Below are 27,772 nucleotides of genomic sequence, written 5' to 3' on the forward strand. Positions count from 1 at the left end.
GAGGGGGAGGGGGAGGGAGAGGGAGAGGGGGAGGGAGAGAGAGAGAGAGAGAGAAGAAGAAGAAGAAGAAGAAGAAGAAGAAGAAGAAGAAGAAGAAGAAGAAGAAGAAGAAGAAGAAGAAGAAATTATTTTGTTGGAGAGATAGCTCTGTGGCTAGAAACAGTTGGTCCTCTTGCAGAGGTCTCAGGGGTGTTTATGCTTCTTCGGCTTTCAGGACAATATGGTAGTCTTCGTGGTACACAGACATACATGCATGCAAAGCACTCATATGCATAAAAAATAAATGTATCTCTCAAAGGAGAAATTATAAACTGTGAAGATCTGTTTATTATATCACAACATAGTCAAATGTCTTTATAAGTACCTTGCTTATAGCAAGTGAATGTTGAGTATTATAAGTGACTGTAATATGTCAATGAGTTCTCAGTCACTAATATCTTAAGTATAGTATGTAACAGTGCAGATAAATATAGTTACATTTGTATAGCCACACAGAAGCTAAAACTGTCTGAGATCCAGGGAAGTTGCTCAGCTGAGTCCTTGCCAAACATAAAGAATGCCTGGGGCACTATCATCCTCAGCACCACATAAAAACAATACAAACAAACAAACAAACAAAAACATAATTATATACAATGGCAAAGCTTGTAAACCCACCACTTGGAAGGTGGAGGCTGCACAGTCAAAAGTTTAAGAGAATCCTCAGCTACCTGCCAAGGTCCTGTCCACCCCAGGCTACATAAATCAATATTTCACAGAAAAAGAGAAAATTAAAATGCTGATATATCCCCAGTGACAGGAAAAAAAGAGAGTGAAAATAAAAAATTTGAAATAGGCAGAAAAAGAGGGTGAGGGCAAATTCCCAGGTTGGACTTTCCAGCTGGAGACCTCAGGCAGGTGCTTCTGCTCTGAAGGCCAGCACTGGGGATTTCCACATCCCCATTTACACTCTCACTTTCCTAACCTGTGTGACATGTTCCTGCCTAGACCATGATAACATGATGCTGGAACTCATCTCCCTTGGGTGTCAGGTTCATAGAGTATCATAAGCTACCTCTAGCTTCCCTTGAATCCATGGATAAATGACACAGACACATACAATCATTCAATTTCAACTTGCCTATAATTGACATTGTCAACTTGACATAATTTCTGGGCTCTACTATCTCCCACCTGGAAAAGCATGCTCTTATCAATACTCTTAGCTCCACACCTCCCCACCTGCCCTCAACTTTAATTGTTCAGTTACATTGAGTCCCTGCTAAACACCCCGAACTGCCCACCTATAGGAGTGGCCATAGGCCACTGCTCTGCCTGAGATCTCAGATGGCTACTTGGCTTTTCACTCTCTGAAGCATGACAAACTCTTCTTTTCTCCCTTGCATCTGTCTCCTGCTTCCAGGGACTCAGAAGTCCCACCTATTCCTTCTGCCCAACAATTGGTCCATGGCTTCTTTACTGACAGATCAAAAACCAATTGGAGAACAGGACCTTAGCCTTAGAACCGCCCCTACACATCACCTTTTCTCTCCAAAAGAAAAAAAGAAAAAACTCGTTTCCAGACATAAATTGAACAAAACCATAACAATCATGTAAAGTACACAGTATGATATACAAATGACATCCAGTCCATTGTATTGGTCAATTAGATAAAGTACTTTACCATCATTCCTAACTTAAAGAATTATAATTTTATCCCTAGATCATGTTCAGATTTTAGCCAGTGAAGCCATCTGAAAACCATGTCTTCCACACTATAATCTCTCTCTCAATGTTAAACAACATGAGTTTGATTATGAGACTAAAAACCTCAACCCATCACAAATCTGAGAATGATTTAAACATTATCTGGATATAGGAAGCATCAAATATAGCTTCTCAAACTTAAACAGTTGTAGAGACAGCTGACTACCTGGACAGCCCCCTAATTCTTCAAAATGTTGGAGAGTCAGTCTTCAGCCATCTGGCCCAGGTTCATCTGACAGGCCTTTGGGAAGCAGGATTATGAAGGGGTGTTTACCCTGTCTTGGCAGTGCTAACAGTTGACTGTTCTACATAAGGTGTCCTTTTCCTGAACAGTATTTTATCTTCAGATGAAATAGGCAATTTCTGGCCTGTGGCTATCTTCCCACAATAAGTAACTTTGCCTGGAGGTAAAGAAACTCAAGTCTAAGTTCTACTTATGTAGAACCACTTTTGCAAGGTCTCGATCAACATGTCTACTGAGTTTGAAAAGCATTAGAAGAGGCATTCTAGTCAAACCATTAGTACGTACATGCCTGTTAACTAGTCTCAGGACTTGGTAATATTGCCATCCAGATGAATTTACTAACAAGGCAGAATAGCAGGTATCAGAGTAAGGGGGAGTTCCTACGTCAAGTCCTCTCATGTTTATTTGGGTTTCCCCCAGCCACTGAATTTTGTAAATCAACTGGCTGATAGTCTGGGCAGTTCCTATCCTTATGCAGTGTAGGGGAAGCATACAATCTAAGCAATCCTGGCCAATTTCTGGCTGGGAATGATTAACTGTATTCCTAGGGTCTCTTCCTGTGGCACATAGTGAGATTCCCTCAGAGTTTTCTAATTTCCAAAACAATCTTTTAAGGATTTTTTTTGAAGTCTCATATTTACAAGCCTAATTGTTGGAATCTTTCTTGTTTCTGGTACTTAGGGCGCCTAGCTGCAGGGTATATATAGAAGGTTAAACTGTTTTTAAATCAGAAGATAAGTTCCCACATCTTAATTTTCCCAGTATAACCAGACATTTAAAGTGTATATCAATAAGCAAAGATTAAGATGGAATATAGGTTGTTGGTCTGTAGCCACATTAGCTATTGCCATTCCTGTATCTGTCTTCCCAGGCCCAGGCCTGAGGGTTGTGGGAATTTGACCATAATCCTGTATTTATACCAAACATAAGACTCAGGGGAAGGTAGAGGGGCAAGGAGTAGAAACACCCAAGACCCCATGAAGCCTCGATTTTGATGAGTCTTTAAGCCAGGAGATAGTCCATTTGTGCCTTCTACTTTCTTGGCCTGGATGTGGTGGTAATGCCAGGAGATAGTCCATTTGTGGCTTCTACTTTCTTGGCCTGGATGTGGTGGTAATGAATGGTGTCATGCCTGCTACTTTCATACCTATAAAAGTGGATAGAATGACCATGAAGAGTCATTTACAAGTTGATTCTAGCATTCCTTTAGTTACCTGCTTGAGCCAGATGGAATCACTGGACTGAAAAGGAAACCGGTAGTGGACTTGGAGGTTGGCTGGGTCTCTCTAATGAATAGTCTATGTGGATGAAAAGAGTGCCTGTAATGACTTGAGAAAGGAGTGGTTATAGAGTTCTGCCAGCTGCTGGTCTCTGAGCTTGGGAAGCATCAGGGAAGGTCTTCTGAACATAATTTCATTGCTGGTAAATCCCTTCCTATATGGGATGTAGCATATGCAAAAAGCAAAGCAAAGGAAAGAGGTCTACCCACCCTTCTTGGACTCTAATGACAAATTTATTAGAGTTTCTTTTATCATCTTGTTTACTCTTTTTACCTGCCCAGAACTCTGAGGTCTGTATTCACATTGGAAGATGTCAATGGGTGTCTCAACTTGACCTATTAATTGAGAAGTTTAGGCTTTGAAAGCAGGGCAATTGTCAAACCACAGTGAGAGGGTGACACCAAGTCCAGAAACCAGTTTCTGGAGGACCTTTAAAACCTACTGTCTGAACACTTTTAGTGTGGGTAAGGGACACTTTTACTCACTTGGGAATGGTATCTATAAAACATAAGAGGTATAGCTGTGACAGAAGCCAGTGCATCTGCATTGTAGCTGCTTTACCTAACTGAGGAAAACCCATACAGGACCTACTCAAAGCCAAAATGAGATGGAGAAAATATGTGGTGACAACCTTGGAAAACCTCTCTATCTAAAAATACATTGTAATTAAAATGCAAAATTACACTTATGAAGTAGCAATGAAAATAATTTGATGGTTGGGAGGTCACCACAAACATGAGGAACTGTATTAAAGTGTCCCAGCATTAGGAAGGTTGAGAACCACTGCTTTAGATAACCCACTGACTAACATTTGACAGCAGCAGTAGAAAGTCCATTAATAAGAGATCAGAAAACAAAACAGGTTCTCACTAGGGAATCCATGAAGCTTGATTGAAGACTCCCAAAAGGAAAAGCTTACCTCCAGGCAAATCTTAGGCTGCAGAATGCTGGGAGAAGACATCTCAGAGCAGGAGCTACATCCCTGGGCCCAGTGCTGCTGAGCAGGACCGGATTGTGATCCACAGGACTGAAGTCAGAGTCACACCACTCTAAACGACATGGACAGAAGTTCTTGCTAACTTCACAGAACTGTGCAGCAGCCAGTCTAGACACCCCTCATTCACAGGAGGTGGATCTCATTCCAGGAAGCTGAATAAAGACCTGCCTAAGTAACAAATATTTCTCCAAAATGTTGAACCTGCATCTGCTGCCACACAGGGCGAGTGGTGCTCTTCTTCCTGCCCACCCTGAACTCCGTTGTAATATAATTAGAAATGGATTGTCTTGCTCCTACAGCATAAGAAGTATAAAAGTCCATTCATCATCCACCAATCGCACACCAGAGACTTCAACAAAGATAATGTCTAAGCTCCAAGATAGCATGAGTGATTCTGAGCACTTGACTTCTTCACCATCAGCTTAAGGGCTACTTAATGCTTACAAAGTTTTCTATGGAAAATATGTGGCCATATTAATGACTGAGGTTTTGACAATTTGTACTGAAAGGACATGGTAAAGAACACCCTACTTCAAAATGGCATTCATTAACCTAGCATCCATTCAGTGTGCCAGATTCTCCTATGGATGTCAATGCAGCCAATAATGACTCAATGATGTTTGAAGTCCTCAGTGTAAACAACCTTGAGGAAATACCATCTGTGCCCATCTAGTGACTTAACAAGGAGAAAAATTGACAAGTAGCCCACTTGGTTAACAAATTCCTTTAATTCCAGCAATTTGGAGCCAGTAGCAGATGGATGTCCCAGTGCTAAGCCAGCCTGGCCTACATGGCCACTTCTGAGACAGCTGGGGCTACAAACTGAGATGCTGTCTCAAATGAAAACTAACCTGAAGGGCCCTCGCTGCTCCTGCATAAGACCAGAGTTGATTTCCCAGCACTTGAGTCTGGCAGTTAACAGGTTCCTTAACTCCAGATCCAGGGTTTCCCACTACCTCTTCTGGAACCTTGTGTACACACAGAGACACACAAACATGCATACAAATAAAGCTGAGTCTTAACATTGTTTCTCCTAAAATGTATCTGTGGAACTACATTTTTCTGTGTTTCAAATTAAAAAATAAATAAACTGCTAAAAGAAAGACACAAAATTCAATGGTCAGTGGTGGGGAAGATGAAAATAAGGACTTCCAGAAATGATAAATATCCCAAACACTCTTCTGACAGCATCGTTTCATGTTGGAAAATAGTTCTTTCTCTTTTCATTCAGCTTTCATGCAATTACTAGTCACTATCTACATTGAATCAAGATTCCCAAACCCTCCAGTTCCTACCATGATAGATATGGATTGAATTAATCCACACAAGCACAGTCACCACAGGAGGCTACACAATGTCTGAGCATGTATAGAGATTCTAACATTGAAAGGTTTGACAACTGCTGACATACTAGCCTCTGGGCTAGGACTCAAGGATGTTGTGACCTGGACCAGAAGGACAGACTTGTGCTTAGACACTGATGCCAGGATACCAGGCTGCAGAACTGGGTGCAAGGTGGAGAAGCAGGACTCTAGAAATCCCACACCCCCAGGAATTAATCTCTCCAAGACCCACCCCATCAGGTCTCTGTCACTACCTCTGGGGAATCTAAGAGAAGCCAATCAGCATCAGCCACATCAGGGTTATAAAGTGAAGAGACACCAGTCCTGATTGAGACTCCACTCATCAGGGAGGATGAGGAACCCTGCACCCTGTGCCCTCCTCCTCCTGTTGGTGGCCTTGCCTCTGACCCAGTATTGTGCAGGTGGGTGCAGGACCTGGAGGGAATTGGCCTTTTGGGGAGCAGGACCCAGCACTTGAACTCCTCATCTCTGCATCTTCTCCCTTGCCTAACCACACCCTCCCTGATCCCTTAGCTGGAGGACCCCTGACCCTCTCCTGCATCTCAGGTCCACAGACCCACCACCACCCCTCCTCCACTCCCTACCAACCTGCTCTGGGTTCATGCTGAAGAGTCAGGGTATCAATGTGCACCATCCACAGGCTTACACTGGCTGCAGACTTTCAACATTGTGATTTTGGAGCCTGGCATGTGGGAGCCCCGGTTCATCCAGGTAGGCTATGTAGACTCCATACAGTTTCAGGGATTCGACAGCAAAGCACCCACTGCAAGGATGCAACCTCGGGCTGCTTGGATGGAGCAGGAGCCACCTGAATATTGGGAGAAGGAGACAGCACAAGCCCTGCACTTGTCACAGACAGACAGACGAGTTCTTAGGTTCATGGTGGATTACTATGGACACAGGAAGGATGGTGAGTCACCTCAGGGCTGAGATCATGATGCCTCAGTGCCCTCCTGGTCTGACCCAGTAAGCTACACTCTAGGTTCCCAAGTCAGAGATTCAGCCATTGTCAAAGGGACCCCTGGAGACCTGAGACCCTAGAGAACCAGAGACTGTGACCTGGTTAGGGGTTTAGTTTGGGACAAAAAACGAAGGAGGGAAGAAGCATCACAATGACCAGAGGCTGAATGGGGGTGGGGCAGATTATCACACCCTGCAGGAAGTGTTTGGCTGCAATGTTGCAAGTGATGGGAGCTTCCTCCATGGTCACTATCGGCTTGCATACTATGGCTATGATTACATCATCCTGAATGAGGACCTGAGCTCTTGGAATGCAGAGGGCAAGACAGCTAAAATGCTATGGAGCTCCTGGGAGACCTTAGACAAGGCAGAATGGTGGAGGACTTACCTGCAAGGGGAGTGCATGGAAAGGCTTCTCAGATGCCTGGACCTTGGAAAGGAGACTTTGCTGCGCTCTGGTAAGAGAAGCCTTACTAACCCTTCTGCTTTCTGAGATTGGAGCTCTTGTCTCCCTGAGGCCTCCTCCTCAGCAGTGAGCAGCTGGAATACTTACACTGTCTTGCATCAAAGGGGAAAGAGAGCTCCTCAGTTTCCTGACTCAACATGAGAGAAGGACTCTCCAGGGGATTCACCCTTCTCCCATGATAGTTCAGTGTGTCGCTTAAGCCGCAGTTTCCTTCCATGTGCATTGTGTATCATGACCTCTCTCAGGCCTGTTCACTGTTCATGCACGATGACATTGAATGTCTGACTCCAGGGTTTCTGAGTCCCTCAGACCCCTCCTAAGTCAGAACCAGAAGTCTATTTCTTTAGAGGGAAAACCAGAGTCTCCTGCTCTGTGTTGGCTCATGGTTCTATATAAAATACTCCAAAGAGTAGATCATCCAGATTCTGAGTGTGGACTCTGCTCCCTCACCCATCCGAGCCTCCCATCCTTTCCAGGGATGGTCACATGAGCTCTGCTTAGTCACCAGGTTGAATGCAAAATACCTAAAGTTTCCAATTGTTCCCCTCAGAGGCCCCCCAAACACATGTGACCCACCGAGTAAGACCTGAAGGCAATGTCACCCTGAGGTGCTGGGCTCTGGGCTTCTACCCAGCTGACATCACCCTGATCTGACAGAGGGATGGGAACAACCACACCCAGGACATGGAGCTGCCAGACACCAGGCCTGCAGGGGATGGAACCTTCCAGAAGTGGGCAGCTGTGGTGGTTCCTTCTGGAGAAGAGCTGAGATACACATGTCATGTACACCATGAAGGGTTACCTGAGCCTCTCATTCTGAAATGGGGTAAGGAGTGGATGTGAGCACACACTCTGCTGTCAGGAAAAGTGTGAGCTCTTTGAAGAACCAGAGCAGGATCAGGGTTGAGAGCTAGGGTCAGACTACTCACTCTTCCTTCCCTTCCCTCCTCAGAGCCTCCTGCACCGAGCATCCCCATCATGGGAATTCTCATTGGCCTGGTTCTTGGAACTTTGGTGGTGGGAACTGTGGTGATTTTTCTGGTGTGGAAGAAATGAAGGTAAGAAAGGGGCAGGGTTTGAGTACTTGTCTCCCTAGAGATCTCAAGACCAAGCTATATGTGTATCCTGCCTGCCTCATTAGAGGAAAGATGTATCCACACAGGCACTGGGGCCTGTGTGCTGACATTAACTCTATCATAAAACATAAAGGAACTATAGACAAATCCACTGCCATCTTGATGGAGGTGACAGAGACCTGATTCTGATTCCCCACAGACAGAGAGATATCACAGAGAAGGTCCCTGCTGAGAACAGACCCACAAAGGCCAGTTAGTCCTCTTATGTACAATCTCCCATTGTGTTTTCTCCTTGGTCCATGGAGCTGCAGTCACAGTTCTAGAAACTTCCCTGAGGTTTGACTAGGATATTCTGCCCACTCCCACAACTTTACTGCTTCCTCAGTCTCTCATTGGCTGTGTTCTTCCCACAGGTGTGAAAGAGGCATCTGTATTTCAGCTGCCAGTAATTAAGTCAGAGTTGGTTCCTGAGACCTTTGCAATAGGGAAGACAGGTACCCATTGTGGGTGCCCATTTTCTCTTGGCTCCACTGTTACAGGCTCTTATCAGGTCTTATTCTGTACAGCCATATGTATGGGCAGTGCCCAGAGGACTGATGCATCTCTCCCAGTAGAATTCAAGTACATATTCTTGAGCTGGGGTGACCTGCTACGCTGGAATTGTTTTCAGTATAGATGCCTGTTTGGGATTATGGTTTAACAATCACCAATCAGCATTTGTCCTTCATTATTTCCTTCTATAGTGTGAGATACCTACTCTGTGTGACTTCAAAAGCTCCTGACCTTTCTTTTAATGGCTGGCATCCGTGTCCAGGTCTTTGTCACCTGTCAGTACAACATAAGGAAGTGAGTTCAGCCCAGACCTGAGTATGACTTCTCTCCACGCTGACCTGTGTGTCTTCCCCGGTCATCTCTCCTGATCCAGGAGCAGCGGGCCTGGAAGACCTCCATCAGAGTCTGACCTTTAGTTTCCAATGAGCTGTAAATTTATTCTTCCTTCTTGAACATGAGGATTTTGGTTAAAAAAAAAAAATTGGGGTGAATTGTTCTCATGCAACCCAATTCCATCCATCTCCCTTTCTCTCCCTTACAATCTCTCCCTGCCAAAAGAAAAAAGGGGAAAAGAATCTCATTGTGGAAACTGTAGTACATCACAATGTGTCTTGCCGTATATATGTCCACACTTCTTGCTTTTTTTAAAGATTTATTTATTTATTTATTTATTTATTTATTTATTTAATGTACACCATTGCCCTCTTCAGACACACCAGAAGAGGGCATTGGATCCCATTACAGATGGTTATGAACCACCATGTGGTTGCTGGGAATTGAACTCAGGACCTCCGGAAGAGCAGCCAGTGCTCTTAACTGCTGAGCTATCTCTCCAGCCCTGTCCATGCTTCTGTATTTGCAAATATTCACTGGAATGAGTAATTAGTCTGGTTCAAGGTCTCTGGCTTCTGCTATACTATCAATATTGAATCCTCACCAGGACTCCTCTTGGATACCCTGTTGTTGTCCTGGATCATGGAGTTCCTGCAGCTTGATATCTGTATGACCAACCCTTTAATGTGCTCCAGCAGTTCATAGATGAGTTACATGTTGGGGTAGGCCAACTCAAAGCCCTGGATCTGGGCCTGGATGGTAGCTGAGCTGGGAGTTAATCTGCCAGCTCTTCTGCACCATCACCATTAGGGCAAGCTCTCCTCTTCTGCCCCAGCTAGCTCACCCAATGCCACAACCAGCAAGAGACAGAGTTAGCACTCCGGCCTTCAGGCCCTTGAAGCAGGTTCACTTGCACCCATGCCAGCAGGGCTCTATTGTGCTGTCCAAACAAGGTGCAGGACCTAGTATTGCAACTGGTGAGGGACAGGGCCAGATCTCCCACTCTCATGACCTTGAGGCCAGCTCTCCACACCTGCTATAGGTGGCAAAGAATAAAGGGAGGGCCTCTCTCCCTCATGCACACCACTGCATGGCAGATGTTTGGCAGGACCAACTTTCCCAAGCTCACACTCTTGGGGCCTGCTCATTCATAAGCCCTGCAACCAGGGCCAGCAACCTGTGCTTCCAGGGAGACGTAGGAGCCCTGCTCTCCTGAGTACTAAAGGGGGTAAGGTGCAGGGAGGGCCAGCTTTCCTGCTCTCACGCATTTAGGCCAACTCTCTTATGATCCCCACGGGCCAGATCCACACAACCCTCAGACATACATGGCCCCAGGTGGCCGCCCAGAGCAGGGACATCCACCTAGCTTTTGATGGTAGTATATTCCCTCTCCTGCAGGGCCACAAATCCAGACATGGCCCTTAGCAACAAAAGGGGCCAGGACTTCACCATGGCCTTAGGTGTCATCCCCAGCTACTCACATCAGGCCGTTCCTTACTACTGTCGAGTCTCCTGTTCTGCCTCTCGTCATTGTGTACACATCCTTCTGCTCCTCATTCTCTTCCATCTCTCCACCATTTACTTGCTCATCTTAGTCCCACCTGGGGCCTCTGAGTATCTGGGGTAATCACAGGAGTGCTAGCTATGCCCTCCCTCTGTATGGCACTGGGCAGGGGTCATCTCAGGCTTGGTCTGTCCACCCAGGTTAAAAAAAAAATGGTGGTCTTTGGCATTGTGGGAAGACTCACTTTTAATCTGGATCTTCTGAATTGGGGAGGTACACCTTTATACTGAGCCAAACCTTATGCTGGCAGCACTGTAAAGAACATGGAAGAAGAAATGTCCTCTGCTCTTTGTTTGCCTGCCCTCACTCTGGCTGGAATCCATTCCTTCACTACCAATATAGTCTTCCTCAGGATTCTGGTGTATATGGAAGATCAGCTGAGACCTCTAGTCTCATGAACTGAACATCTATTGGATTCTTGTACCTTCCTTAAATAAACAGTGATTCTTGGACTAGCTGGATCACAGCCTGTAAGGCATTCTAGTGAATACCCTTTATACACATACAGACACACATGCACACACTCATACATACATATGGAAATACATACATACATACATACACACATAACATATACAAACATATATTTATTGTATAAATTATGTTTCTATAGAGAACCTTAACTAATATTGTCTTCTTTGGGAGATTCAGCATCTGTAAACCCTGATCCTCATGACTTTTGTTCAGGACAGGAGTCTCTAAGACACTCTCTCTGTTTGTAATATCAGAGCCTGGATCTCAGACGTATCAGGAAAGTCTAGGCCTGGCCAAAGAGGGAACTTGCCCAAATGATATAGCTAAAAGGTATTTTATGTGCACACTCACACACAAAATCCTGGTTGACACACTCCAATTAGCAAGAGCAGTTAGCAAGAAGTGGAACTACAGAATCCAAAATGTAACATTAGTATATTTAAGGACTTTCCCAGATCTATGGACTATAATGGATTTGGTTTTTGCTTTCAGTTTGGCAAGTGTTGGGGTCTCCATGCTGCACTCTTAGGTCAGAGTGGTGCCTCTAACACGGCATCACTTGCATAAAGGTCTTGTCAGGGCACTGTATAAATATGGCCTTGATGGGGGTGGCCTTGTCCTAGTGTACAATATCCACACAAACTCACTGATTTGTACACATTAATAGTACAGCTAGCCAGACATGGCTGTGTATAGTGGCTGAAATTAATCAGGATTTCCTAGCCACTTTTAATTATTTGGTTCTGAAATAAAAGACACAAAACCTTTATATTTATAATAATCCTTAAAAGCACTAGAGCTGGGATGATATCAACTTTCTATGCTATTTTGTCTACTTCCATATCAATAACCCCAATGTATAACTTGCTATGTTCCATCTGAGCTGCTCCTACTACAACTGGCTGGCACTCAGGGCCATGGTCTTGCAATCTATCTGCTCCATGGTGTCTTCTACTCTCTTCTGCTCTCTCTCCTTTTTTTCCTTGTCTTCTCTCCTCGGACCCCAAGCTCAGCAACTGAAACAATGCCTGTCTCTCTTCTGCCCAGCTACAGGCTTTCAATATGTTTATTTAATCAACAGTTTTAAATTAAGGAGCAAAGTTACATAGCATTGCCTGGTGTACCTGAGGATTTCCTTATCCCTGAGGATCTATTCATCAGGGGACAACCAGATCTTGGGGGCCAGTATTTAGCATTACAACACATGGCCACAGACCAAACTTCAACAGTGGTACATCCCAGCACTTAGAAGGCAGAAGCAGTGTCAGGTGGGTCTCTGTGAGTATGATCTCAGCCTCGTCGACAGAGCCAGTTCCAGGCCATTCAGTGTTGACTAGTGAGGCATTGATAACATTAACAAATTATTAAAATAAATTAGAGCAACTTTTCTCATGTCAACTGTACTTCTATAAAAATCGCTTAAAGGCTGGATTTTATTCCAAAGCTGTCTTAGAAGTTCTTGGCTATAAGAAGAGAGCCAGGTTCCAAGTGGATTCTTCCTTTATAAGGTAATGTAGACTTCTAAAAAAAAAAAAAAAAAAAAAAAAAAAAAAAAAAAAAAAAAAAAAGCAGTGGCATGGTTCCTGAGCTCCTGGCACACTATCAATGTCTAGTGCATTGGAGTCCCTTGGGTATGGTCTCATTAATTAGGACACAGGGGATACAGAGTTACCGTGAACCACTGCATACTTTGTTGAATTTTCCAGCCTCTTTTATAGGAAAGCGAACTAAAGATTTGTCATAGCTTCAACTCTCAATAGTTCTGTTTCTCAAGCAATACATTATCTGGGTTCAAGGTGACCCAACCCTCCTTGCAGACTGAGAAATCTGTCAGGAGTCCAACTCTTTCATGGGTTGCTTAGTTAATTAAAACAAAGTAAGTGCCACAAGAGAAAATGATCATGGAGACCACTTCCTCAGTCATAAGGCTTACTTGTTGGACATCAGAATTCTCTGCAGAGAGAGTATGCTTTCTCGGTGTCCCAGTGTGCTGGAATTTACAGATATCCTTAAGTCACCTCGCAGCTAACAGGCTGAGAGCAGTCACTTTATGTCATTTCTCTACAACACACCGTGCACAGAATCTGCTGGCCGTGATTACAGTACTCTTAACCACTGAGGAATTTTTCTAGTCTCAGGCCTCCTCTTCATTTTATTGAAAAAGAATTTTTCTGATTAATTACTTAGGAAATTATTTGGAAACTTAAAAATATTGAGTGGCTATGAAAATAACTTTTATTACAATGTTATTTCTCAAAATTTTCTAATTCATTTTGATTGATAGGTGTAGAGAGAATATCTTATGTCTTTATGGGTGCAGCACCTGTCAATAATAAATCTGCTAGCCCATGGCTTAGGCAGGAAATACGATGTGGAACATCTGAGAGGAGAGAAAATTCTGGGATAGAGCTACGTGGGGGATATTTACCTAGGAAGGTGTGAGGAGACAAATGCTTGGTACCTGAGCACAGGTAACTAGCCATGTGGCAGAATGTAGATTACAATAAATGAGTTATTCTAAGTTTTGATCTAATCAGAGAAGAGCCTAGCTATATGGCCAAGGTATGTATAAATTTATTTTAATTCTGAGTTTTATTTCTGAGCCCCAGGGCCTAACTTCCACAGATAAGATCAAAGTTAAAGACTGAAACAAACTTGAAGCCTAAAATTAAAGTTACACTTATTCCTAGATACAAGTATCAGTGTTACTATGTGAATGACACAGTGTCCTTTGTCAATGAAAATAGTTGTGCTCTTTGTGTGGAATCCATCTTTTTTGGATAAGTTTAGTTACCACCCCTCATCAAAAAAGCAAACTGAAACCATCACAGAGAACCACAACTGGGCACAAAGCAGAGATCAACAGATCATGGGGAGGCCAGTCCCCACTGATTTATCGACATTACAGCTCTTGCACCTATGGCTCTGGAGAGAAAGAATGGAAAGATTATAAAAGCCAGAACAGCAGGGGTTCTGGGGTGAAACAGTCTCTCCTAGAAACAACTGCATAAACAATACAGGAGCAGCAGCAACAAAGCTTGGTAATATGACTGAGGGAACTTCTGTGGTGCCCCATCCCTAGACAAAGAATTGCAGGCAACTGATGATTGCTGAGCTAGAATTGGCCTCTCCAGGGATAAGCCTCTTATTGGTTGAGCAGTGGAGAGTGGTCAGACCTGAAACCATAGATACACTAACAACAAAAACAGACTCAATATGTTGCATTTATATATTTGTGTGTGTGTACACAGGCACACACACATTGTTACCTACACATACTTAGGTAAAATTGATAATTAAAGGAAAAGAAGCTATTAAGGGGAAGAACGGGGAAGGGTTTGAAGGGAGAGTAACTGGGAAAGGATAGAGGGAGGGAAGGGGGATGATGCAATTCTACTTCAATCAAAATATATCTAAGAAATAAAATGTGAAAGGTGGCCTGTTTTAAAAACAAAAATAGCTATTCTAGTGATGTGAAGGTAAGAGTTTTACAGTCACTGTGTGGAGGGTTGAGAAGCAGTCAGGTGGGGCTGGAGACCTGGCTCAGCAGAAGAGCACTGACTGATTTTCCAGAGAACTGTGGTCTAATTCTCAGGATCTACATTGACCCCCACAGCATTGTTGGAATCTCTGGACGAAGCACATCACCAGGGCACAAGAGCACCAGTGGATGGAAAAACCAAAATAGCTCCTGAAAGGCCTGTTTCTGGTTTGCTTTCTCATTTTACACTCTAAGGCCACAAGGTGGGACTAACAAGCAATTTTACAGTTTGACAGCCAGCAGGTTGTTAAGAGCAATGACACATTGTTTCAGCTATTTCTCCAGGTCATTCTGTTGCAGGTAGCAAGTGAAGTTATGCTTAGAACTGGGTAACACACTGCTGGGAGCCTCCAGGCCTGGAGAAAGTTTGAGGCAAGGCACAGAGTAAGACTCTGGTATGGCTTTAAAGACTGAGGGCCCCTGTATGTTTTAGCTTTCTAACTATACTCAAATGCTAATGATAACTTCTAAAATGTCCTAAAAAGCTTTCTTGCTCTTTCCGAGGGTAAAAGGCTGATGGCTTAGGCAATTGACACCTGTAGCCCAAGAGCAGGGGCTTAAGTAATGTAGCCTTTGTTCTATCTCCACAGGACTTGCAAGGCTCTAAATTTCAGTCTGCTAATATAAGTTACAGGAAGAAAAGGGGGACACTTTGAAAAATGATTATAGCATTTATTTCTAAGTTATAAAAAATTACCTATGAAAGCTCTCTAAGAAAAGGGGGGAAAGATCCTAAGCTGGATGGGAAAAATAATCTCTCTTTGACCTCAGTGCTTATACATCTTTCAGAATACATGATCACATGGTAGAAGTTCATCACAAGTTCACACATGAAATTCAAATCATAAATTGAAATAGAAGTTTACAACAGAGAATGTTTACATGCATAGCCATTAGGAGTGCATCTGGCTAAACATCCATCACCTGTCACAGCTCCACAGGTTCACTGAAGGTTAAAAACTATAGCAAGTTATTAGTGAAGTTTTGTGTAGATAAACCCAGTCACTATTTTGCCTTCTATCTTAGCACCTAGAATAAAGCATTAATCCCTTTTTATGGCATTTGGTTCATGGTTTTACAATCTGTTGGAATGTGCTCTGAGCAGGAGAAAGTCTGGTTACTATCTAGAAGCAATAAACTGCTAACACATGGGAGACTGACAGAATTCTCATTGAAGTTTTGACTATCAGAAGAGACATAATAGCAGTCCCATGATAAAAGAGTTTAATAAATACTAATATAATTTTAGGAATTCCTCTAGGATCATTATTAAGAATTAAGAAGTCATACATTTGTCTATATAGCGTCACTAAAAGACAGTACATCTTCATAAATCTGCATAGATCTGCTCAAAAGGGGTGAGATAATACCTAATGATTGTTATATATGTTTAATAATAACAGGAAAAGCATATTAATAGCAAGAATCTTTCCTAAAGTGATTTTCTCCTGGGACTTGCCTACCCGAGTTCTATTGTAGATGTTAATTTAAGGCAGTCATCTCCGGAATATAACATGTCCTATGATGGATTCTGACAACACACTCAATGCTTTAAGTAAACTATTAAATAAATCAATATATTAGTACTTTAGTCATCTTAAACTGTAACTCCAGTTACAGGATGTCTGTTGCCACCTGCTGGCCTCCAGTGGCATTGCATGCATGTGGCCCACAGGCAAAATAAGCAGGCAAAATATATATACACACAAAACAAAAGCAAAAATTTAAAAGGTGTCAGGCACTTACTAAGGGATCAGGCTTCTCCTGGGGTCACACAGAAGGCAGATATTTAATTCCTCTTATGAACTATAGAATGAGAGAAAGAGTAGTGGTACAGAATCAAATCATATAGGTTTAAAACAGAGGCAGCAGGGGAGGGGACTGCTGGGATGTAGCTGAGTTGGTATAGTGCTTGTCCAACACACAGAAAGCCCTGGAATTGATCTCCAGATCAGGCTCCACTGACCCTGTCTTATTTAACAAAAACAAAACCATTGGATCTGGGGAGATACCTCAGTGAATAAGAGCTCTTGCTGCTCTTCCTGATTTGTCATGACAACCAGAAAATGTCCCAAAGAATGTTATGTCATTCTAGATCCTTGTGTATGTATCTGCAACTAATTTTGAATAATATGTGAATGAAAAATGTACCTCGGGAGATTAATAGTGAATTTTGAGCTAATTTATCCTGACACTGGAAATTAGAGATCAGAAAAATAGTTGCTTTCAGAAAGTGGTTCTGTTTCTTGTTGGTACAAAAAATATATTACAAGAACAACGTAAGAAAGGTAAAAGGCCTATTTTGGCTCACAGTTAAAAAGAACAGTCTGTCATGTGAGATGAAACAAGATGATATAGAATGGGCTTAAATTTTTTATCAACCTGATTTTTAATAATGTTTCTTAAATGCTTTAACCTCCTTTCTAGCCCACTGCCCACCAGAGGTAGTGGAAAAGAAAGGTTATTAGATTACAGGGAAAGTGGACCTGTTTAGAAATTGCTCTGTGAAGCAAGTCCCATCTTCATTGTCAGAGAAGCAGTTCAGTCCACAAGTCAGCAACAGCAGCTCGATACACGTGCAGATAGTTCATGAATATACCAGCAGTTCAGTTCGATTGAATCAGAGTACCAATCACGAATCAGCAGTGGTGACACAACTTTGCAGGAGCAACCAGGCCTCAGCCAGATTGACATGAGTCAACAGGAGAGATTAGGACCACTAGGAGAAGGTCTAGCTATGCTTTCTCAACAAACCGAAGATCAAGAAGTGTCACAGAGCTAGGTATACAAGCAAGTCTCTCTCACAATCCATTGGGTCCAATTTACACTCTCCAACATCACATGTCTTGCCTCAGCACATGAGCCTGTCTTAGCAAAACTCCATGTGAGTCTGTATTAGCTGACATCATTCTTCCCATTGGCTGGAGTTTCAGGAAGAAGGAAGAAGCTGCCAGCACACCACCAGGTTTTTGGTGCATTTCTCTCTATGAACTCCTGACAAAAGGAGCTCAACCACACATGTAAGATGAATCAATACATGCATGTAATGAGTGAAGAATCCTTCATCACGGGTCCTTTCATGTATTTGCTCTAGCAAAACACCCTTTCACCAGTGTCTGCTGCAGCTAAATGTTCTTTCATGTGTCTGCTTTAGTAAAACATCCTTTTACTAGTACCTGCTGCAGGAAAACTGTCCTTCATGTGTTTACCCCACCAAAACACCATCTGCCAACAGAACTGACTTTGCAAAGAATCCCCAAGTTTCCACTTCAATCTAGCATCTCTGAGGCAGGAGGATATGAGGCTGCTGGCTCTGGTCTCAACAAATCAGGACGCTGAGAACCAGGAATGCAGTGCTCACCTGGCTTTTTTGTTTCCACCCTTGTATTTAGTCTAGGGCTACAGTCTAGGATTATAGCGCCACCTTCCCTTAGTCAAACCTCTCTGCAAATACCTTTGAAGGCATGCCCAAAGGGTTGTCTCTTAGATGACCCTAAATCCACTCACCTTGACTGTGACATTTAACCACCACAGTTGGTCTATGAGAAACAAGAGGACCTGTGGTTTTATTTATTTATTTATTTATTTATTTATTTATTTATTTATTTGTTTGTTTATTTATTCTTTTGTTTTTGACTTGCTAAGGAGAGGATTAAAAAAAGACATCAAGGGAGGACTTCTGCTGTATGGTAGAGTCCAACCAACACCTGTTCACCGCAGGACACTCCAGAGCGAAACCTCTGGAGGGCACCTGAGAAAACTGCTGTTTGCTGGTGTTGCTGTGAACTGCAGACACCGGGTGCTGCAGCTGGGATCTGATGCTATGGGAGCAGATGCTGGAGGCTCATTTTGCTGGCACCTGGCAAGGAGCCTAAAAAACACAAAGCCCATGCTTTTTCTTCATGGTGCTCTACTGCCATCTACTGGCAAAGCGTCAGACCTGGCAAAGAACATATCACTAAGGGTTCAAGGACCATTTTTGTAGCTGAGATGCAGTATAAATAATTTCTGACACAATGGGGGCCATACCTGAACCTTATAGCAAACCGAAAATGGGAGAAGGATCACAAACCTGTAAGTATGATGGTATTGCTCATGAGGCAATTTGGATATTTTTTTCTTTGTAATCAATATTTTAAAGAGACATTCACACATTTCAAAGATTGTTTAAATTCTGACATCCAGACTTATGGGGACATCCAGACTTATGGGGACATCCAGACTTATGGTGACATGAATATATGCTGACTTGCAATGTACAATTAAGCACATCACAATGTGCTGCTGTACAAATGTTAAATTATGATTACTTTGGTTTTAAATAAGCTAGCCTCATTCATAAGGAACACCTGATACATGCTAATTACTTTTTACTTTCTGGGAGTTACTAAACAATTTTTTTTTTAATACTGCGATGGATTAGAATAACACACCTCTCTCTGGATGTGGGGTAGGGGTTGAACATGGTTAAGGCGCTGCTAAACTCTGAAGTCACTATTAATGTTAATGAGTTCTATATGTATTCTTAGCACTCTCTCGAACATTACTTTTCCTGGAGTAAAGGAGACACTGGGAGTGGGAAAACCTGACTACTTAATCAGCAGAGATTGGACTCTCCTTTGTGTTGGAGGTGCCTGGAGTAATGCCACTATTCTAGTTGATATGATAAAAAGTTTAACAGAAAAAGCAACTTAGACACTCCCATATGTAAAGAAACATTTTTGAAGGGAGAGGGGGTGGAAAGAATGTAAGAGACGAGGAATTTGCTGTGATATAGCGTCTCTTAGGAATCTCAGAAGCCATATCCATAAAGTCCCACCAACATGGCTGCCCAAATGTGAGCTGAAGGGGGACGACACCAATATTTATACCAAAGTGAATGGAGAAAAGTCCAGGAGGCCTCAGCCTCCACAAAGAACTACAGGCTCCTAAGGAAAGCTGGAGTGGGAGGAGTTATCTTCCTCAGAGAAGAGCATCAAGTGGTTATCCATTACCTCATGGTCAGGTTGCAAACATATATACAAATACTGTTATATAGACTAAGCAGGTTATATTTAGGGATGTGTGTGTGTGTGTGTGTGTGTACCACATACCACACACACACACACACACACACACACACACGTACATACATGTGGAGCAGGCACACAATAACAGGTAATTTAAAAAGAAGCCATTCTTTTGGGAAAGAATTATTGAGGTGTATGGGGGAGAGAAAATAGGCAAAGTGTAATTAATTATGTTATAATCTCCAAAGTAAAGGGAAACTAAAGTATTTTAAAAAGCAACTTAGGGGATAAAGAGGAATATTTCAGCTTACATTTCTAAGTCTCCATCCATCACTGTGAAGAGGTCAAGGAAGGAACTTCAAATGGCTAGTAAATCAGGAGAGAGAATCAAGCCAGGGAGAGAGACGGGCTAACTACAGATCTTCACCTCTCCCTCAGCTCCTTGGAATCCATTTCCCCAGTCTCATCCCCAACTCCACAGCAGACCACTTGCTGTGTCTCCCCTTCTGCTCTACCCCCTTTCTCCAGTGGATCACACAGATCTTCTACCCCAAACTTCTTTCTCTCCCACTCATTGCTTATCCCAGTCCCCAACTCCAAACAGGCATTCCCTGGGAATCTGCAGGCCACTTTGGCCAGGGAAACAGGTAGGCTAACTTCAGATCTCCACGTCTCCCCAACTCCTCCAAGTCCAATCGACCATTCTCATCTCCACCTCTGTAGCAGACCTTCTTCTTTGTGGCCTCTCCTCACTCTCTGCACCCATTTCTAGGGGACTAAGCAGATCTGGATAGAACACCCTACTCCCCCCTCCTGTGGACACACCCACAAATCCTACCCTCCTAGCCCTTCCTCATTCCTAAGTGTCAGCTCTCAAAAACCTAGAGATACATTTTACCTAGAAGAATGTCCTACCAGGCGACACACAGCCACCACGCTCTCAAATGAACAGAAATATTAACAGAAAGCAAGAAACAAAATACCCACACAGCAAGACCAAATATCAGTACCTAAACTATGATTTTTCCAAACCCAAATGCCTGGATGCCAGCATAAAAACACAAATAATAGGCAGGCTGAAGTGAATCCCACAGATCCCAGCGACTCTAGCACAGCAGGCACTGGATGTTGTAACACAGCTGAAGCTCTCTCTTTCTCTCTCTCTCTCTCTCTCTCTCTCTCTCTCTCTCTCTCTCTCTCACACACACACACACACACACACACACATACACACACATTCAAACACACATACTCACTTTCTCTCCCCCCTACACACACAGAGAGAGAGAGACAGAGAGAGACAGAGAGAGATCTTAAGATAGCCCTTATTACTAGGATAGAGGTCCTTAAGAGGAAATTAATTTTAAAATACCTTAAAGAAATATATAAAAATACAAGCAGAAGAAGGGAATGAATCAAACCATTAAAGACCTGAAAATAGAAACAGAATCAATAAAGAAACCCCAAACAGTGGGAAATCTGGAAATAAATAATTTAGTAACTCTAACAGGAACCTCGGAGGCAAGCCTCACTGACAGAATAGCAAGAATGGAAGAGGGAATCTACGAGAGTTCAACAAAATCATACATGGAATAGGTACTTCAGTAAAGAAGACATTAAATCTAAAAATATCCTGGCAGAAAACATTCAGGCAATCTGAGACAACATGAAAAGTCAAATCTAAGAATAATAGAAATGAAAGAAGGAGAAAAAAACCCAGGTCAGGCTGGGTGGTAGTGGCACAGACCTTTAGTCCCAGTACTAGGGAGGCAGAGGCAGGTGTATCTCAGAGTTCCAGACCAGCCTAGTATACACAGTGAATTCCAGGACAGTCAGGGATACACAGAGGACCTGTGTCTCGAAAATACAAGCAAAAACACCAGTCCAGGTCACAGAAAATAGTTCAAAAAAAATCATAGAAGAAAAATTTCCTAACCTAAAGAAAGTGATGCCTATAGAGGAGCAAAAAGCTGAACACCAAATAGACTGGGCCAGAAGAGCAAGTCCCTCCGTCACATCATAATCTGAACACCAAACATAACAGAACGAAGGAAAATTTTGAAAATGGGATGGGGGAAAAAAAGCCCAAGTAATATAGAGAGGCAAACCTCTTAGAATAAGACCTGATATCCCAATGGAGACTCTAAAAGCCAGAAGAATCTGAATAGATGTTCTAAAGACTTGAAGACACCACAAATGCTAGACTAGACTACTATACCAAGAAAAATTATCAATCACAGTACTTGAAAAAAGAAAAACATTCCATGATAAAACTAAAGTTAAGCAATATCTAGCTACAAATACACCTCTAAAGAAAGTAATAGAAGGAAAACTTGAACCAAAAAAACAATTAACCACACCTAAGACATAAATAATCCACACACACAAGAAATAAAGAACCATACAATATAAATAAATAATCCCAAACTGTCGAATCAATTCAGGGGAAACACATACAAACACCACCACCAACAACAACAATCACCACCACCACCAACAACAACAACAATCACCACCACCAACAACAAAATAACAGGAATCCACCAACACTGCTCATTAATATCTCTCAATATCAATGGTCTCAATTCCCCCAATAAAAAGAAACAAACTAACAGTATGGATATAAACAAGATCCATCCTCCTGCTGCATCCAAAAAATAGAAACACATCTTGACATCAAGGATAGATGTCAGGGTAAAAAGGGTGGAAAAAGATAACTCTAAGCAGATAGAACTAAGAAGAAAACCAGACTTCAGGCCAAAACTAATCAAAAGAGATACATACTCAACAAATGAAAAGTCCACCAAGAGGCCATTGCAATTCTTGACATGTATGCCCCAAATATAGGGGAACTCACATTCATAAAAGAAAGACTACTACAGCTTAAATCACATTGTTCCACACACTGAGAGTGAGAGACTTCACTGCTTGTCTCTCACCAACAGACAGGTCATCCAGACAAAAATTAAGCAGAGAAATGCCAGAGCTAATGGTGTTATAAACCAAATGGACCTAACATACTCACATAACATTTCACCCAAACACAAAATTAATACATTCTTCTCAGCACCTCATGGAACTTTCTCCAAAATTGACCCACATACTCAGACACACACAAAAAAGTCTCAATAGATTGAAGAAAATTGAAATAACACCATGTGTCCATCTGATCACAGTGAATTAAAGCTGGATATCTACAACAGAAAAAAAGCAAAATGTTTACAGACTCATGGAAATTGTACAACTCTTTACTGAATGAAAATTTGAGCAAGATAGAATTTAAAAAGAAATTAAAGGTTTTCTAGGATTGAATGAAAATGAATACACAGCATACACAAATGTATGGGACACAATGAAGGTGGTTCTAAGAGGCAAGTCCATAACACTAAATGACTACATTAAAAAAAAAAAAAAAAAAAAAAGAGAGAGAGAGATCTCATAATAGTAACAACAGCAGACATGAAAACTAGAGAACAAAAAGAATAAATCACACGAAAAAGGAGGAGACAGCAAGAAAACAATCAAATTTCAGGGCCGAAATCAATAAAATAGAATCCAACAGACAAGTAAAAAACAATACATAGAATCAATGAAACAGAGTTGATTATTTGAGAAAATTTATAAGATTGGCAAACCCTTATCCAAATTAACAAAAGACAGAGAGAAGATCCAATTTAACAAATTTAGAAATAAAAATGGGGATATAACAACAGACACCCAGGAAATCCAGAGGATAAGGACATTCTTTTAAAACCTTTACTCCATCAAGTTGGAAAATCTAAAAGAATTGGATTATTTTCTCTACACATATCACTTATCCAAGTTAAGTCAATATCAGATAAGCAATTTAAGCAGACCTGTAACTTCTACCGAAAGAAGAAATCATTAAAAGTCTCCCAACCATAAACACACACACACACACACACACACACAAAAAAAAAAAAAAAAAAAAAAAAAAAAAAAAAAAAAAAAAAAACAAGGCCAAATGGTTTTAGGGGAGAATTCTAGATTTCTACCAGACTTTCAAAGATGAGTTAATGGCATTACTCCTCAGATTATTCCACAAAATAAAAATAGAAGGAACAGTGCCCAATTTGTTTACCCAGCCACAGTTACCCTGATATCCGACATAAAGACCCAACGAAGAAAGAGACCAAGTTCCCTTATGAACACAGGTGCAAACATTTTCAACACAATACAGGAGAACTGAATCCAAGAACACATCACAAAGGTCATCCACCATGATCAAGTAGGCTTCATCTCAGAGATTCAAGGATGGCTCAGCATGCCATATGTAAATTAATAAATGTAATCCATCATATAAAGAGACTGAAAGATAAAACCACATGATCATCTCATTATATGCTGACAAGGCAGCATCTCCAACAAATGGCGCTTGTCAAGGTGGATATCTCCATGTAGAGACATGCAAATAGATCCATACTTATCACCCTGCACAAAACTCAAGTCCAAGTGGATCAAAGACATCAAAATAAAACCAGATACACTTGTAGCAACAGTTTTGGATTTTTTCAGTTCTTTTAAAAACATAATAATATGTTTTCTTTTAATCCAAGGTGTGGGGTATGGGCTTGTGGTGGCTTGAATATGTTTGGCCCAAGGAGTGGCACTATTTGAAGGTGTGGCCTGGTTGGAGTAGATTTGTCACTGTGGGGGTGGACTTTATGACCGTGGCCCTACTTGCCCGGAAGCCAGTCTTCTCTTGTCTACCTTTAGATGAAGATATAGAACTCTCAGCTCCTCCAGCCCAACATCAGCCTGGGTGCTGTCATGCTCCCCCCATGATGATAATAAAGTGAACCTCTAAAACTGTAAGCCAGTCACAATTAAACCTTATCTTTTATAAGAGTTGCCTTGGTCACAGTGTCTCTCCACAGCAGAAAAACCCTAAGACAGTGGGAGAAAGAGCCCACAAAGCAGCAAAAACCAGCTACATACACTGAACCTGATACAAGAGACAGTAGAGAATAGCCCTGACTGTATTGACATAGGAGATGACTTTCTAAACAGAACACCAATAGCACAGGCACTAAGATCAACAATTGAAACTGAAAAACTTCTGTGAGGCAAAGGACACCATCATTCAAACAAAGTCTCAGCCTACAGGATGTGAAAGACTTTTACCATCTATACATCTGATAGAGGGCTGATGGACAAAATATACAAAGAACTCAAAAAAAAAAAACAAAAACAAAAACAAAACTGGATATCAAGAAAACAACCCAATTTGAAAATGGGGTACAGAGATTTCTCAAAAGAGGAAAGTCAAATGTCTGTTTAAAGAAATGTCCAACATCCTTAGCTATCAGGGAAATGCAAATCAAAACTACTTTGAGATTTCATCTTGCACCTGTCAGAATGTCTAAGATCTATTTTTTTTTTAAAAAAAAATGATAGAGTGTAACTTTAATTTTTTCAATGCCTGCTTTTAAAGATGGATCTTAAATGCTTTAACCTCCCATCTAGCCCACCATTTACTAGGGGTAGTGGGAAAGAAAGGATATGGGGGAAGTTGACCTGTTTAGAAATAGTTCTTTGGAGCAAATCCCAACTGTGTTGTCAGGAAATCAGCAGTTCAGTTCGCAGCTCAGCAGAGGCAGCTCAGTCCACTCACAGACACGTCATGGATATGTCAGCAGTCCGATTTGGTAGAGTCAGGATAGCAATCACAATCAGCAGCAATGGCACAACCTAGCAGAAACAGCCAGGCCTCTGCCCAACTGGCACAAGTCGGCTGGACAAGGGCCAACGGGAATGCCAGGAAAAGTTCTCCGCAACAAAGTGAAGACCAGCGAAGACTCAAGACCAACACATTGCACAGCACTCTACAAGCAAGCTGAGCTCTTGTCACAGTCCTATTTCTACTCCCTCCAAGCATCACACATCCTCCATGGGCCTTCCCTCACTGCCTGTCTTGACTCAGCACTGAGTCTTTCTCAGATGACATCACCCGGTCAGTTGGCCTGAGTTCACAGAAGCAGCAAGAAGCCATCAACACACCACCAGAAGGTTTTTGGTACTTTTCTCTCTGTGGAGTCCCAAGAAAAAGAGCTCAACTACACAATGTACAGGCAGATCAACGCATGCATGTCATTAGCAAAGAATCCACCACCCGTTCTTTCACGTGCTTGCTTTAGCAGAATATCCTTTCACCTGTGTCTGCTTCAGGGAAATGTTCCTTCATGTGTTTGGCCCAGCAAAACACCATCAGACACAACTGACTTTCCAAAGAACCCTAAAGTTTCTACTTCGATAGAGTAAGGAACTAGGGGTGGGGCAAATAGTTAATGGGAGCAGATAGATGGATGGGAGGCTGGAACAGGAGGATCTAGTCGGGAGGTGGAAGGGAGAGGGGGATGGGGGAGGGAATACATGGAGAGACAGCTAAAATTAAGTGCTATTTTGAGGGGTAATAGGGAAACCTAATATTTAAGATTCTTAAAATATTTACATATACAAGGGAAATCAAAATGAAATCACAAAAGACTGGGAGAAATAGAGGCCCAAGTTCACATTTCTTGACATCAAATAAAGCTTCCAGTATAGGAACTAGTCTAATTGAGTTGTTGGCCAGGAAGTTCCCATAGGGAATCCCCAGATAACCCAGGCTGTTGCCAAGGTTATAGATTGCTCCTCACAAACTGGATGCAAGGCCTTCATTTTTGGAAAAAAAAAAAAAAAAAAAAAAAAAGACCTAATATGACTCGTTGTATGCAAAGTGTCACATGTAATCAATCTATAGAGACCGTCTTTATGGAATATGTCACATGTACTTTACAAAGAGTTTTGATGTCATCACTGTTGAGGTCTGTCCCTCTTAGCATAACTGTAGCCATTTTGTTCCATGCCTGCCAACTATTTCATATTGTTGCTGTAACATGCCTGCCAGTCATTGACACCGAAAAATAACTCAACACAGAGCAGGGTCATGCTGACCTCATACCTTGTTCTGTTCTGTATGTTCTGAAGTTTGTTGATTTTAAGAAACTTCACAACAATAAGATCCACTTAGAACTGTTCTATCTAGGTAGGCAAAATAGCTTGCGTCAGAGCCGACCACCAGAAAGCACCTCCTGCACCCATAAATGAGCTCACTGTGGCTTTTCCTTTATAAACCAGCCCTGAGAAATGTTCATCATCATAGCTCAGCTCCCGAATTTTGAGCTGTGGCCCTGATTGATTAGTATTAGGGTATATGTTCCATAAATCATGCCTGTCTCACTGAGATCGGTCTCTGTGTGGTTTGTAGAGTGACTCCTGAATCCCAACTCTCACATCTTAAGTGTATAGTACACAGATGATTGAGTCAACTATCACCAGGAAAATTTTTCACCAAATTGTGTTGTGTTTAAACATGCCTAAAATAATCTACCTGGGGTCAGACTCCTTAAGTTTGAACCAACATTGGCCTTATAGTCTTGTTAAATCAAATTACTTTCTTGCCTCCCAAAGATCATCACTCTGCTGACCGTGGTGATCTCCGAGACCACCACAATTATATTTCATTTACTTTGTCATTATCCCTAAGAAGCCTGTTTGTTTTCTAATAAGAGACAGAAAGTATGCGGATTCAGATGGGAGGAGAGATGGAAAGGAACTGGGCATAGAGGGAGGGAATATATTATCAGGATATATTATGTGAGGGAAAAAAATCTATTTTAAATAGAAAGAAAAAACAGAGATGACTACATATTTCCTTGCTTGTGCTCAGCTCAGCTTCTCCACTCTAATACAGTCAAGGACCTACCACCCACCACTCCGATCCAATACTGATAATCCCCAGTTGAGACTCCCTTCCCAAGTGATTTTGGGTCGTGTCCAGTTGATGATAGAAGCTACCCATCGCAAAGACTGCCGTCTTGAAGTGATTTTGCAGTAGATGGCAGCTGCTGGCCCCTGATGTCTGAAGGCACAACCCTGGCCAGAGCTAACCAAACCTGTTTGTACCAAGATGTTTGCACACATGAAACGTTTCACATCGACCAAAGTGTGAGCATTTTCCCTGGTGGAGAGTCTATCGTGACAGGTGACTGTGATTGGTCCAAGACACAACTAATGACTAGTAGTGTAGGAAGCACAGAGGTGATTTGGCCAAATAAATGTCTGTGGTTGGTCCAAGTACTCCATCCTCTCGGGTTATATAAG

General features: G+C 42.1%; 1 protein-coding gene across 1 annotated transcript; it reads left to right on the forward strand.

The window, feature by feature from the left end:
* The first annotated feature begins 37 nt into the window (after positions 1 to 37).
* LOC117724219 (patr class I histocompatibility antigen, A-126 alpha chain-like) lies at positions 38 to 9,348 on the forward strand. Its single transcript, XM_076916877.1, is given in 6 exon segments — positions 38 to 6,032; positions 6,272 to 6,541; positions 6,774 to 7,049; positions 7,608 to 7,883; positions 8,010 to 8,115; positions 8,877 to 9,348. Coding segments are annotated over 5 exon segments (996 nt in total). The 5' UTR covers positions 38 to 5,962; the 3' UTR covers positions 8,114 to 8,115; positions 8,877 to 9,348.
* The last annotated feature ends 18,424 nt before the right edge of the window (positions 9,349 to 27,772 follow it).

The sequence above is a fragment of the Arvicanthis niloticus genome, chromosome 20 (assembly GCF_011762505.2).
Source record: "Arvicanthis niloticus isolate mArvNil1 chromosome 20, mArvNil1.pat.X, whole genome shotgun sequence".
Classification (NCBI taxonomy): domain Eukaryota; kingdom Metazoa; phylum Chordata; class Mammalia; order Rodentia; family Muridae; genus Arvicanthis; species Arvicanthis niloticus.